Raw genomic sequence first — 14,882 nt, forward strand, 5'->3', positions numbered from 1 at the left:
AGCCAGGAAGGGGTGTGTGTGTGTGTCCTGCCAGAAAGGGGTGTGTGTCCTGCCAGGGGTGTGTGTGTCCAGCCAGGGGTGTGTGTCTCCTGCCAGGAAGGAGTGTGTGTGTGTGTCCTGCCAGAAAGGGGTGTGTGTCCTGCCAGGGGTGTGTGTGTCCTGCCAGAAAGGGGTGCGTGTCCTGCCAGGGGTGTGTGTGTGTGTCCAGCCAGGGGTGTGTGTCCTGCCAGGGGTGTGTGTGTCCTGCCAGAAAGGGGTGTGTGTCCTGCCAGGGGTGTGTGTGTCCAGCCAGGGGTGTGTGTGTCCTGCCAGAAAGGGGTGCGTGTCCTGCCAGGGGTGTGTGTGTGTGTCCAGCCAGGGGTGTGTGTGTCCTGCCAGAAAGGGGTGTGTGTCCAGCCAGGGGTGTGTGTGTCCTGCCAGAAAGGGGTGCGTGTCCTGCCAGGGGTGTGTGTGTGTGTGTCCAGCCAGGGGTGTGTGTCTCCTGCCAGGAAGGGGTGTGTGTGTGTGTCCTGCCAGAAAGGGGTGTGTGTCCTGCCAGAAAGGGGTGTGTGTCCAGCCAGGGGTGTGTGTGTGTCCAGCCAGGGGTGTGTGTGTGTCCAGCCAGGGGTGTGTGTGTGTCCAGCCAGGGGTGTGTGTGTGTCCAGCCAGGGGTGTGTGTGTCCAGCCAGGGGTGTGTGTGTCCTGCCAGAAAGGGGTGTGTGTGTCCAGCCAGGGGTGTGTTTGTGTCCAGCCAGGGGTGTGTGTGTGTCCTGCCAGGGGTGTGTGTGTCCTGCCAGAAAGGGGTGTGTGTGTCCTGCCAGAAAGGGGTGTGTGTGTGTCCAGCCAGGGGTGTGTGTGTGTCCTGCCAGAAAGGGGTGTGTGTCCAGCCAGGGGTGTGTGTGTGTCCAGCCAGGGGTGTGTGTGTGTCCAGCCAGGGGTGTGTGTGTCCTGCCAGGGGGGGGGGTGTCCAGCCAGTAGAGACTCTTGACTCGGAGTGTCAACACACCTGACAACGACTTTCTCTTACATTTTTGTGTTTATATTTGTGTTGACCTTGCCAGGAGGACAGTGTTGTGGGTGACCAGGGCCGCGAGCACATCTCTCAACGTAGCACGTGCCAGTGTTCACACTAACCTTGCCAGGAGGACAGTGTTGTGGGTGACCAGGGCCGCGAGCACATCTCTCAACGTAGCACGTGCCAGTGTTCACACTAACCTTGCCAGGAGGACAGTGTTGTGGGTGACCAGGGCCGCGAGCACATCTCTCAACGTAGCACGTGCCAGTGTTCACACTAACCTTGCCAGGAGGACAGTGTTGTGGGTGACCAGGGCCGCGAGCACATCTCTCAACGTAGCACGTGCCAGTGTTCACACTAACCTTGCCAGGAGGACAGTGTTGTGGGTGACCAGGGCCGCGAGCACATCTCTCAACGTAGCACGTGCCAGTGTTCACACTAACCTTGCCAGGAGGACAGTGTTGTGGGTGACCAGGGCCGCGAGCACATCTCTCAACGTAGCACGTGCCAGTGTTCACACTAACCTTGCCAGGAGGACAGTGTTGTGGGTGACCAGGGCCGCGAGCACATCTCTCAACGTAGCACGTGCCAGTGTTCACACTAACCTTGCCAGGAGGACAGTGTTGTGGGTGACCAGGGCCGCGAGCACATCTCTCAACGTAGCACGTGCCAGTGTTCACACTAACCTTGCCAGGAGGACAGTGTTGTGGGTGACCAGGGCCGCGAGCACATCTCTCAACGTAGCACGTGCCAGTGTTCACACTAACCTTGCCAGGAGGACAGTGTTGTGGGTGACCAGGGCCGCGAGCACATCTCTCAACGTAGCACGTGCCAGTGTTCACACTAACCTTGCCAGGAGGACAGTGTTGTGGGTGACCAGGGCCGCGAGCACATCTCTCAACGTAGCACGTGCCAGTGTTCACACTAACCTTGCCAGGAGGACAGTGTTGTGGGTGACCAGGGCCGCGAGCACATCTCTCAACGTAGCACGTGCCAGTGTTCACACTAACCTTGCCAGGAGGACAGTGTTGTGGGTGACCAGGGCCGCGAGCACATCTCTCAACGTAGCACGTGCCAGTGTTCACACTAACCTTGCCAGGAGGACAGTGTTGTGGGTGACCAGGGCCGCGAGCACATCTCTCAACGTAGCACGTGCCAGTGTTCACACTAACCTTGCCAGGAGGACAGTGTTGTGGGTGACCAGGGCCGCGAGCACATCTCTCAACGTAGCACGTGCCAGTGTTCACACTAACCTTGCCAGGAGGACAGTGTTGTGGGTGACCAGGGCCGCGAGCACATCTCTCAACGTAGCACGTGCCAGTGTTCACACTAACCTTGCCAGGAGGACAGTGTTGTGGGTGACCAGGGCCGCGAGCACATCTCTCAACGTAGCACGTGCCAGTGTTCACACTAACCTTGCCAGGAGGACAGTGTTGTGGGTGACCAGGGCCGCGAGCACATCTCTCAACGTAGCACGTGCCAGTGTTCACACTAACCTTGCCAGGAGGACAGTGTTGTGGGTGACCAGGGCCGCGAGCACATCTCTCAACGTAGCACGTGCCAGTGTTCACACTAACCTTGCCAGGAGGACAGTGTTGTGGGTGACCAGGGCCGCGAGCACATCTCTCAACGTAGCACGTGCCAGTGTTCACACTAACCTTGCCAGGAGGACAGTGTTGTGGGTGACCAGGGCCGCGAGCACATCTCTCAACGTAGCACGTGCCAGTGTTCACACTAACCTTGCCAGGAGGACAGTGTTGTGGGTGACCAGGGCCGCGAGCACATCTCTCAACGTAGCACGTGCCAGTGTTCACACTAACCTTGCCAGGAGGACAGTGTTGTGGGTGACCAGGGCCGCGAGCACATCTCTCAACGTAGCACGTGCCAGTGTTCACACTAACCTTGCCAGGAGGACAGTGTTGTGGGTGACCAGGGCCGCGAGCACATCTCTCAACGTAGCACGTGCCAGTGTTCACACTAACCTTGCCAGCTCAAACTGAAAACAAACAATACAATTTGGTTTTAAATTTTTTCTCTAACATTCCAAAGACTCCAACGGTTTGTTGTTATGTTGAGTCTATCTACAAAAATCATAAAAGTAGTGATTGGAGCCATATTAAGAGTTACGGATGTCCGGAGTTAGATGTCCACGGAACAACCGTGGACATCTTCAAGTGAAAACTGAGACAGTTTTTGTAAAAAGTGGCGGACTAGCCGGGCTGTGGTGCTCTCACAAGTCAAGCCTGTCCTGGGACCGGGCTTGGGGCGCAGAACAACAGCCAGGACTTCATCCAGGTACAATTACGAGCTGTTCATGCCGGTGACACATCTTAGGTGCCTTAATCTTCGTCACTCATCATTTCCGGTCAAATGCAGGTACAATACCCCCGCACCTATCCCTTGACACACTAGGCCTCTGCATGAAGTTGTCTGCTCTGAGCTGTGAAGTCGCCTGTATAGGCCCTCTAATGGACAAAGGATAGGTCACAATAATGTTCTATTCAATAGGGATACACCTTGTGGTCCTATTAGCATACGTAACTCTATCCCTTACGGATTAATTGTACCTTCTGGGGTAAGTCATCAGATTTGTAAACCTATCCCAGAGTTCTGAGGAATATTGTATCTATTTAGCTCCTATAACACCGTTGTTACGGCCACAGAAAAATGATCAAACGCTAACACACACACACTCAAATGTAACCACGGGGGAGACATCTCCCGTCACGCAGGGTGCAGTCGCACCGTCACAGATCTCCAGTATCAGCTATTGACACTGGTAATGGCTCAAAAGGGCCACCACTTACGGGCTATTCATGCCCGTGCCACCTTTTGGGTGGCTTAATCTTCATCAATCAATCAATCAAATGTAACAAATGAGGCTGAGTAGTCTGTGGTGAAGACGGACCAGCAGAGCGGGGCGCTCATAGGTGAAGATTGGTGGGTTGTAGTGTGGGAGGATACTTGGTGACTCCTCAGCACATATTGTGTCCACCTGCAGCGGCCGGTCACGACATCCCTGGACAGGTGGTGACCATGGACACACGGTGACAGGCCTGGACAGGTGGTGACCATGGACACACGGTGACAGGCCTGGACAGGTGGTGACCATGGACACACGGTGACAGGCCTGGACAGGTGGTGACCATGGACACACGGTGACAGGCCTGGACAGGTGGTGACCATGGACACACGGTGACAGGCCTGGACAGGTGGTGACCATGGACACACGGTGACAGGCCTGGACAGGTGGTGACCATGGACACACTGTGACAGGCCTGGACAGGCAGTGAGGATCCTGGCACGACCGTTGACGACTGTGGCGTGCCGGGGGGGGGGGGTGTACCAGGCAGAGGGACGCGTGGCACTGTCAGTAATGTCGGTCAACAACAGATGGTGATGGTCCGCTCTGGTGCCAGTTGCCTCCGCCCCTCGTACCTTGCCACTCTCCCAACTCTCATCTTTCTTTCTCGTCCCTCTCCCTCGCTTCCGTCCCACCACTCCGTCCCTCTGGGCGTATTGTGGACAGGCTGGCACTCAATATATTGGAGTCATGGTTATCGAGAGGAGCGAGGCACCGCGGCCCGCTGCTGATGGTGCTGCCACGCGCTCCCAGCGGCCATCACGGAGACCACGCCTGGGGGGTCATTGTTTCCCACACCCCCCCCTTGTACCAGGTGATGTGCTCGATGGTCCCTCCCCCCCCCCTCCTCCCCTAGTACCAGGTGATGTGCTCGATGGTCCCCCTCCTCCCTCCACCACAGTACCAGGTGATGTGCTGGATGGTCCCCCCCCCCCTCCCTCCACCACAATACCAGGTGATGTGCTCGATGGTCCCCCCCTCCCCCCACCACAATACCAGGTGATGTGCTGGATGGTCCCCCCCTCCCCCCACCACAATACCAGGTGATGTGCTGGATGGTCCCCCCCCTCCCCCCACCACAATACCAGGTGATGTGCTGGATGGTCCCCCCCCTCCCCCCACCACAATACCAGGTGATGTGCTGGATGGTCCCCCCCCCTCCCCCCACCACAATACCAGGTGAAGTGCTCGATGGTCCCCCCCTCCCCCCACCACAATACCAGGTGATGTGCTGGATGGTCCCCCCCTCCCCCCACCACAATACCAGGTGATGTGCTGGATGGTCCCCCCCCTCCCCCCACCACAATACCAGGTGATGTGCTGGATGGTCCTCCCCCTCCCCCCACCACAATACCAGGTGATGTGCTGGATGGTCCCCCCCCCTCCCCCCACCACAATACCAGGTGATGTGCTGGATGGTCCCCCCCCCTCCCCCCACCACAATACCAGGTGATGTGCTCGATGGTCCCCCCCCCCCTCCCCCCACCACAATACCAGGTGATGTGCTGGATGGTCCCCCCCCTCCCCCCACCACAATACCAGGTGATGTGCTGGATGGTCCCCCCTCCCCCCACCACAATACCAGGTGATGTGCTGGATGGTCCCCCCCCTCCCCCCACCACAATACCAGGTGATGTGCTGGATGGTCCCCCCCTCCCCCCACCACAATACTAGGTGATGTGCTGGATGGTGTCCCCCTCCCCCCACCACAATACCAGGTGATGTGCTGGATGGTCCCCCCCCCCCTCCCCCCACCACAATACCAGGTGATGTGCTGGATGGTCCCCCCCTCCCCCCACCACAATACCAGGTGATGTGCGGGCTAGTGTTTAACACCAGAGATTATCCATAATGTCAGCATCCTTGAGACATAAACTCGGCTCGTAATTAGTAAGACACATAAGAGTTATGTCTCATAATTATTGGTGTGCAAATGATCTGCTCTATACCACTCAAGCGATAGATTTAGGAACTATTTATATACATTTGTATGATAGTTGTTGGTCAGTACCCTATGGCTACACTGCTTATATACACAGTTACTCCAGGATGGTCGTAAGTGTTATGTATATGTTGTCCTGTAGTTCTGGCAGGGAGGGGCTGGGGTGTGGTGAGGGCTAGCAGGGAGGGGCTGGGGGCTGTGGTGAGGGCTAGCAGGGAGGGGCAGGGGCTGTGGTGAGGGCTAGCAGGGAGGGGCAGGGGCTGTGGTGAGGGCTAGCAGGGAGGGGCTGGGGGGTGTGGTGAGGGCTAGCCGGGAGGGGCTGGGGGCTGTGGTGAGGGCTAGCAGGGAGGGCTGGGGGCTGTGGTGAGGGCTAGCAGGGAGGGGCTGGGGGGTGTGGTGAGGGCTAGCAGGGAGGGGCAGGGGCTGTGGTGAGGGCTAGCAGGGAGGGGCTGGGGGGTGTGGTGAGGGCTAGCAGGGAAGGGCTGGGGGGTGTGGTGAGGGCTAGCAGGGAGGGGCTGGGGGCTGTGGTGAGGGCTAGCAGGGAGGGGCAGGGGCTGTGGTGAGGGCTAGCAGGGAGGGGCTGGGGGGTGTGGTGAGGGCTAGCCGGGAGGGGCTGGGGGCTGTGGTGAGGGCTAGCAGGGAGGGGCTGGGGGCTGTGGTGAGGGCTAGCAGGGAGGGGCTGGGGGCTGTGGTGAGGGCTAGCAGGGAGGGGCTGGGGGCTGTGGTGAGGGCTAGCAGGGAGGGGCTGGGGGGTGTGGTGAGGGCTAGCAGGGAGGGGCTGGGGGGTGGTGAGGGCTAGCAGGGAGGGGCTGGGGGGTGTGGTGAGGGCTAGCAGGGAGGGGCTGGGGGGGGGTGGTGAGGGCTAGCAGGGAGGGGCTGGGGGGTGTGGTGAGGGCTAGCAGGGAGGGGCTGGGGGGTGTGGTGAGGGCAAGCAGGGAGGGGCTGGGGGGTGTGGTGAGGGCTAGCAGGGAGGGGCTGGGGCTGTGGTGAGGGCTAGCAGGGAGGGGCTGGGGGGTGTGGTGAGGGCTAGCAGGGAGGGGCTGGGGGGTGTGGTGAGGGCTAGCAGGGAGGGGCTGGGGGGTGTGGTGAGGGCAAGCAGGGAGGGGCTGGGGGGTGTGGTGAGGGCTAGCAGGGAGGGGCTGGGGGGTGTGGTGAGGGCTAGCAGGGAGGGGCTAGGGCTGTGGTGAGGACTAGCAGGGAGGGGCTGGGGGCTGTGGTGAGGGCTAGCAGGGAGGGGCTGGGGGCTGTGGTGAGGGCTAGCAGGGAGGGGCTGGGGGCTGTGGTGAGGGCTAGCAGGGAGGGCTGGGGGGTGTGGTGAGGGCTAGCAGGGAGGGGCTGGGGGGTGTGGTGAGGGCTAGCAGGGAGGGGCTGGGGCTGTGGTGAGGGCTAGCAGGGAGGACTGGGGTGTGGTGAGGGCTAGCAGGGAGGGCTGGGGGGTGTGGTGAGGGCTAGCAGGGAGGGCTGGGGGGTGTGGTGAGTGCTAGCAGGGAGGGCTGGGGGGTGTGTTGAGGGCTAGCAGGGAGGGGCTGGGGGCTGTGGTGAGGGCTAGCAGGGAGGGGCTGGGGGTGTGGTGAGGGCTAGCAGGGAAGGGCTGGGGGGTGTGGTGAGGGCTAGCAGGGAGGGGCTGGGGGCTGTGGTGAGGGCTAGCAGGGAGGGGCTGGGGGTGTGGTGAGGGCTAGCAGGGAGGACTAGGGTGTGGTGAGGGCTAGCAGGGAGGGCTGGGGGGTGTGGTGAGGGCTAGCAGGGAAGGGCTGGGGGGTGTGGTGAGGGCTAGCAGGGAGGGGCTGGGGGCTGGGGTGAGGGCTAGCAGGGAGGGGCTATGGGCGTCACAGCACCACTCAGAGCGGGAAAATAGTGTTGCTTCAGATGATGTTGCTGCGGGAGGCACTAATACTACTTTCTTGTCGTGGACAGACGTGGCGCCAGCGGCGGCAGCGAGGGCACGACAGATGAGGGCAAGAGCGACGACAACGACGACGACGACCAGGACCACCTCCACGACCACCACCACCCACCCTCCCTCAAGACCTCTCACCACCACCAGACCAGGTACCTCATCCCCAACACTTGCTGATACAAGTCTCCCTGGCACTGTTCTCTCTGCTTCTCCCTCACGCTGGCACTGTTCTCTCTGCTTCTACCTCACGCTGGCACTGTTCTCTCTGTTTCTCCCTCACGCTGGCACTGTTCTCTCTCGGCTTCTCCCTCACGCTGGCACTGTTCTCTCTCGGCTTCTCCCTCACGCTGGCACTGTTCTCTCTCGGCTTCTCCCTCACGCTGGCACTGTTCTCTCTGCTTTTCCCTCACGCTGGCACTGTTCTCTCTGCTTCTACCTCACGCTGGCACTGTTCTCTCTGCTTCTCCCTCACGCTGGCACTGTTCTCTCTCGGCTTCTCCCTCACGCTGGCACTGTTCTCTCTCGGCTTCTCCCTCACGCTGGCACTGTTCTCTCTGCTTCTCCCTCACGCTGGCACTGTTCTCTCTGCTTCTCCCTCACGCTGGCACTGTTCTCTCTGCTTCTCCCTCACGCTGGCACTGTTCTCTCTCTGCTTCTCCCTCACGCTGGCACTGTTCTCTCTCTGCTTCTCCCTCACGCTGGCACTGTTCTCTCTGCTTCTCCCTCACGCTGGCACTGTTCTCTCTCTGCTTCTCCCTCACGCTGGCACTGTTCTCTCTGCTTCTCCCTGATGCTGGCACTGTTCTCTCTGCTTCGTCCTCACGCTGGCACTGTTCTCTCTGCTTCTTCCTCACGCTGGCACTGTTCTCTCTGCTTCTCCCTGATGCTGGCACTGTTCTCTCTGCTTCTTCCTCACGCTGGCACTGTTCTCTTTGCTTCTCCCTGATGCTGGCACTGTTCTCTCTGCTTCTCCCTCACGCTGGCACTGTTCTCTCTGCTTCTCCCTGATGCTGGCACTGTTCTCTCTGCTTCTCCCTGATGCTGGCACTGTTCTCTCTGCTTCTCCCTGATGCTGGCACTGTTCTCTCGGCTTCTCCCTCACGCTGGCACTGTTCTCTCTGCTTCTTCCTCACGCTGGCACTGTTCTCTCTGATTCTTCCTCACGCTGGCACTGTTCTCTCTGCTTCTCCCTGATGCTGGCACTGTTCTCTCTGCTTCTCCCTCACGCTGGCACTGTTCTCTCTGCTTCTCCCTGATGCTGGCACTGTTCTCTCGGCTTCTCCCTCACGCTGGCACTGTTCTCTCTGCTTCTTCCTCACGCTGGCATTGTTCTCTCTGCTTCTTCCTCATGCTGGCACTGTTCTCTCTGCTTCTCCCTGACGCTGGCACTGTTCTCTCTGCTTCTTCCTCACGCTGGCACTGTTCTCTCTGCTTCTCCCTCACGCTCGGTGTTCAGTCCCCGACCGTCCAAGTGGTTGGGCACTATTCTTCCCCCCCCCCGTCCTAGGGAGGGGTGGGGGTGTGCCAGGGTGTGCTGGCACACCCTGTGCCTTGTGTTCAGAAGACATGTGCGCCCAGCAGATACGTGTGGATGACACCACAAGTGTTAGTATGGCAACAGGGCACAGGGGCGGTGTTAGTGTGCCAACACGGCACAGGGGCGGTGTTAGTGTGGCAACACGGCACAGGGGCGTGTTAGTGTGGCAACACGGCACAGGGGCGTGTTAGTGTGGCAACACGGCACAGGGGCGTGTTAGTGTGGCAACACGGCACAGGGGCGTGTTAGTGTGGCAACACGGCACAGGGGCGTGTTAGTGTGGCAACACGGCACAGGGGCGTGTTAGTGTGGCAACACGGCACAGGGGCGTGTTAGTGTGGCAACACGGCACAGGGGCGTGTTAGTGTGGCAACACGGCACAGGGGCGTGTTAGTGTGTGGCAACACGGCACAGGGCGTGTTAGTGTGTGGCAACACGGCACAGGGGCGTGTTAGTGTGTGGCAACACGGCACAGGGGCGTGTTAGTGTGTGGCAACACGGCACAGGGGCGTGTTAGTGTGGCAACACGGCACAGGGGCGTGTTAGTGTGTGGCAACACGGCACAGGGGCGTGTTAGTGTGTGGCAACACGGCACAGGGCGTGTTAGTGTGTGGCAACACGGCACAGGGGCGTGTTAGTGTGTGGCAACACGGCACAGGGGCGTGTTAGTGTGTGGCAACACGGCACAGGGGCGTGTTAGTGTGGCAACACGGCACAGGGGCGTTTTAGTGTGTGGCAACATGGCACAGGGGCGTGTTAGTGTGTGGCAACATGGCACAGGGGCGTGTTAGTGTGTGGCAACATGGCACAGGGGCGTGTTAGTGTGGCAACACGGCACAACACGGCACAGGGGCGTGTTAGTGTGTGGCAACACGGTACAGGGGCGTGTTAGTGTGTGGCAACACGGCACAGGGGCGTGTTAGTGTGTGGCAACATGGCACAGGGGCGTGTTAGTGTGTGGCAACATGGCACAGGGGCGTGTTAGTGTGTGGCAACATGGCACAGGGGCGTGTTAGTGTGGCAACACGGCACAGGGGCGTGTTAGTGTGGCAACATGGCACAGGGGCGTGTTAGTGTGGCAACACGGCACACCTGCCCACTTGGCCAAGTATGCGAGGCTGGAGAACAAGGACAGATGGGAAGTTAGGTGATAAGACCATGTTGCAAGGGGGACCACCTGAGAAGTTACGCCAGCACGGGTCCTGTTTCCTAGGGGCCCCCACCACTTTACCCAGTTGGGGGCCCTCTACCTCACCCGGGGCCCTCTACCTCACCCGGGGCCCTCTCCCTCACCCGGGGTCCCCTCTCCCTCACCCGGGGTCCCCTCTCCCTCACCCGGGGCCCTCTACCTCACCCGGGGTCCCCTCTCCCTCACCCGGGGCCCTCTCCCTCACCCGGGGTCCCCTCTCCCTCACCCGGGGCCCTCTACCTCACCCGGGGTCTCCTCTCCCTCACCCGGGGCCCTCTACCTCACCCGGGGCCCTCTCCCTCACCCGGGGTCCCCTCTCCCTCACCCGGGGCCCTCACCCGGGGCCCTCTACCTCACCCGGGGCCCTCTCCCTCACCCGGGGTCCCCTCTCCTTCACCCGGGGCCCTCTCCCTCACCCGGGGCCCTCTCCCTCACCCGGGGCCCTCTCCATCACCCGGGGCCCTCTCCCTCACCCGGGGTCCCCTCTCCTTCACCCGGGGCCCTCTCCCTCACCCGGGGTCCCCTCTACCTCACCCGGGGTCCCCTCTACCTCACCCGGGGCCCCTCTACCTCACCCTGAGGTTTCCCCAGACCATACAGAATCCATCGCAAGTTTAGCAACATTGTGCAACATACATCCTGCAAGATGGCAACCTTACTATCACACAGCTTCATCTTGACAAAAAACGCTGCCACCCTTGCTATAGTTCAGGGGCCAGATTCACGAAGCAGCTACGCAAGTATTTACGAACGTGCACATCTTTCCTCAATCTTTGACGGCTTTGGTTACATTTCTTAAACAGTTTACAAGCATGAAAACTTGCCAATCAACTGTTGTTATTGTTATAAACAGCCTCCTGGTGCTTCGGTGCTCATTAACTGTTTAAATAATTGTAAACAAAGCCGCCAAATAGAGAAAAGATGTACAGGTTCGTAAGTGCTTGCGTAACTTCGTGAATCTGGCCCCCTAGGGTACTCGCGTCAATGACCATTCCGTCGGTATGGTCATCAAATGAGAGTTTGAGCGGAACCGGAGCCATCAGTGTGGCCGTATATAAGCCTGCCTCCTAACATGGAAGTACTTACAGTAAACGTTATTCAGCCACGTTATTCAGCCACGTTATTCAGCCACGTTATTCAGCGTCGTTATTCAGCCACGTTATTCAGCCACGTTATTCAGCCTCGTTATTCAGCCTCGTTATTCAGCCTCGTTATTCAGCCTCGTTATTCAGCCACGTTATTCAGCCACGTTATTCAGCCTCGTTATTCAGCCTCGTTATTCAGCCACGTTATTCAGCCACGTTATTCAGCCTCGTTATTCAGCCACGTTATTCAGCCACGTTATTCAGCCTCGTTATTCAGCCACGTTATTCAGCCACGTTATTCAGCCACGTTATTCAGCCTCGTTATTCAGCCACGTTATTCAGCCACGTTATTCAGCCACGTTATTCAGCCACGTTATTCAGCCACGTTATTCAGCCTCGTTATTCAGCCTCGTTATTCAGCCACGTTATTCAGCCACGTTATTCAGCGTCGTTATTCAGCCACGTTATTGTGACTCTTCATCTGCATACTAAAAGTAACTTTGTGGTCGCTCGTACATATATGGACGTGATGGACCAGTAGAATGTAGACTTTGTAGTATTGAATTTGGACCAACTGGAAAAGTTTTATATTTTTCTGCTAACGGAAACTAACCGAACTTAACGTTGCTAGGCCTAATACACGCTGAGGCCAAATATAGTACATAAATATGCTATACTAAGGCTTTATAATTTTTGACTTTGGGGTTTAGCTTTATTTTTCCTGGATTCTATAAAGTTAATAGTATCAGATTCTTCTTTCTATTTGTCTATCAGGTCGATATTTTTGTCCGATCGTCCATATAGGTACAAAAAAGTGATATGTTATTAGAAAGATGGGTCGTATGCCCAGGTATTCCCTCACTCTGACACACACAGGTGGAAACTGAGTGCCCAAATGAGCCACAGAGATATTAGAAAGAACTTTTTTAGTGTCAGAGTGGTTGACAAATGGAATGCATTAGGGGGTGATGTGGTGGAGACTGACTCCATACACAGTTTCAAGTGTAGATATGATAGAGCCCAATAGGCTCAGGAACCTGTACACCTGTTGATTGACGGTTGAGAGGCGGGACCAAAGAGCCAGAGCTCAACCCCCGCAAGCACAACTAGGTGAGTACACACACACACACACACACACACACACACACACACACACACACACACACACACACACACACACACACACACCAGGGGTACTGGGCTATGAAGAAAGACTGAGGGACTTGACCTATCTATACTGGAAGAAAGAAGTAGGGCAGACATAATAACGACCTACGAGATATTAACGGGATTGATAACGTAGATATAGAAGCATTGTTCATATTGTGGAATAGTAGACCGAAAAGACATTATTGGAAATTGTAATCACAGACGTGTCACAGGGATGTCATAAATAATGTTTTCAGTGTCAGAGTCGTAAATAAGTGGAACAGACTAGATAAAGAAATTGTCGAGCCAGTTCTCTTCAGTTTTAAATTTGCTAATAAACACGAGAGAAATGTCACTGCAGCGTTCAGTGCAGGCTGGACTTGAGGGCTGGTGCTGGAGCCTGCAAGCACAACTAGGTGAGTACTCACACTCGGGTACACTCTGCACCGTCACGCTCACACGTGTTGCTACACTACAGGTGTGTAGGACAGTAGCCGGGAGTGTTGCTACACTACAGGTGTGTAGGACAGTAGCCGGGAGTGTTGCTACACCACACGTGTGTAGGACAGTAGCCGGGAGTGTTGCTACACCACACGTGTGTAGGACAGTAGCCGGGAGTGTTGCTACACTACAGGTGTGTAGGACAGTAGCCGGGAGTGTTGCTACACCACACGTGTGTAGGACAGTAGCCGGGAGTGTTGCTACACTACACGTGTGTAGGACAGTAGCCGGGAGTGTTGCTACACCACACGTGTGTAGGACAGTAGCCGGGAGTGTTGCTACACCACACATGTGTAGGACAGTAGCCGGGAGTGTTGCTACACCACACGTGTGTAGGACAGTAGCCGGGAGTGTTGCTACACCACACATGTGTAGGACAGTAGCCGGGAGTGTTGCTACACTACAGGTGTGTAGGACAGTAGCCGGGAGTGTTGCTACACCACACGTGTGTAGGACAGTAGCCGGGAGTGTTGCTACACCACACGTGTGTAGGACAGTAGCCGGGAGTGTTGCTACACCACACATGTGTAGGACAGTAGCCGGGAGTGTTGCTACACCACACGTGTGTAGGACAGTAGCCGGGAGTGTTGCTACACCACACGTGTGTAGGACAGTAGCCGGGAGTGTTGCTACACCACACGTGTGTAGGACAGTAGCCGGGAGTGTTGCTACACCACACATGTGTAGGACAGTAGCCGGGAGTGTTGCTACACCACACATGTGTAGGACAGTAGCCGGGAGTGTTGCTACACCACACGTGTGTAGGACAGTAGCCGGGAGTGTTGCTACACCACACGTGTGTAGGACAGTAGCCGGGAGTGTTGCTACACCACACGTGTGTAGGACAGTAGCCGGGAGTGTTGCTACACTACACGTGTGTAGGACAGTAGCCGGGAGTGTTGCTACACTACACGTGTGTAGGACAGTAGCCGGGAGTGTTGCAACACCACACATGTGTAGGACAGTAGCCGGGAGTGTTGCAACACCACACGTGTGTAGGACAGTAGCCGGGAGTGGTGCTACACTACAGGTGTGTAGGACAGTAGCCGGGAGTGTTGCTACACCACACGTGTGTAGGACAGTAGCCGGGAGTGTTGCTACACCACACGTGTGTTGGACAGTAGCCGGGAGTGTTGCTACACCACACGTGTGTAGGACAGTAGCCGGGAGTGTTGTTACACCACACGTGTGTAGGACAGTAGCCGGGAGTGTTGCTACACTACACGTGTGTAGGACAGTAGCCGGGAGTGTTGCTACACTACACGTGTGTAGGACAGTAGCCGGGAGTGTTGCTACACCACACGTGTGTAGGACAGTAGCCGGGAGTGTTGCTACACCACACGTGTGTAGGACAGTAGCCGGGAGTGTTGCTACACCACACATGTGTAGGACAGTAGCCGGGAGTGTTGCTACACCACACATGTGTAGGACAGTAGCCGGGAGTGTTGCTACACTACAGGTGTGTAGGACAGTAGCCGGGAGTGTTGCTACACCACACATGTGTAGGACAGTAGCCGGGAGTGTTGCTACACTACAGGTGTGTAGGACAGTAGCCGGGAGTGTTGCTACACCACACATGTGTAGGACAGTAGCCGGGAGTGTTGCTACACCTCACATGTGTAGGACAGTAGCCGGGAGTGTTGCTACACTACAGGTGTGTAGGACAGTAGCCGGGAGTGTTGCTACACCACACATGTGTAGGACAGTAGCCGGGTGTGTTGCTAC

The 14,882-nt window shown here is 57.5% G+C and overlaps 1 protein-coding gene across 1 annotated transcript in view; it reads left to right on the plus strand.

Moving 5' to 3' along the window:
* Positions 1 to 14,882, plus strand: part of LOC123766688 (putative cyclin-dependent serine/threonine-protein kinase DDB_G0272797/DDB_G0274007) — a 104,071-nt gene that overhangs the window by 58,915 nt on the left and 30,274 nt on the right. Inside the window, exon 2 of the mRNA XM_069308095.1 lies at positions 7,714 to 7,848. Coding sequence (XP_069164196.1) covers positions 7,714 to 7,848 — 135 coding nt within the window. The remainder of the gene's footprint in view (positions 1 to 7,713; positions 7,849 to 14,882) is intronic.

Source organism: Procambarus clarkii, chromosome 62 (assembly GCF_040958095.1).
Source record: "Procambarus clarkii isolate CNS0578487 chromosome 62, FALCON_Pclarkii_2.0, whole genome shotgun sequence".
Taxonomy (NCBI): domain Eukaryota; kingdom Metazoa; phylum Arthropoda; class Malacostraca; order Decapoda; family Cambaridae; genus Procambarus; species Procambarus clarkii.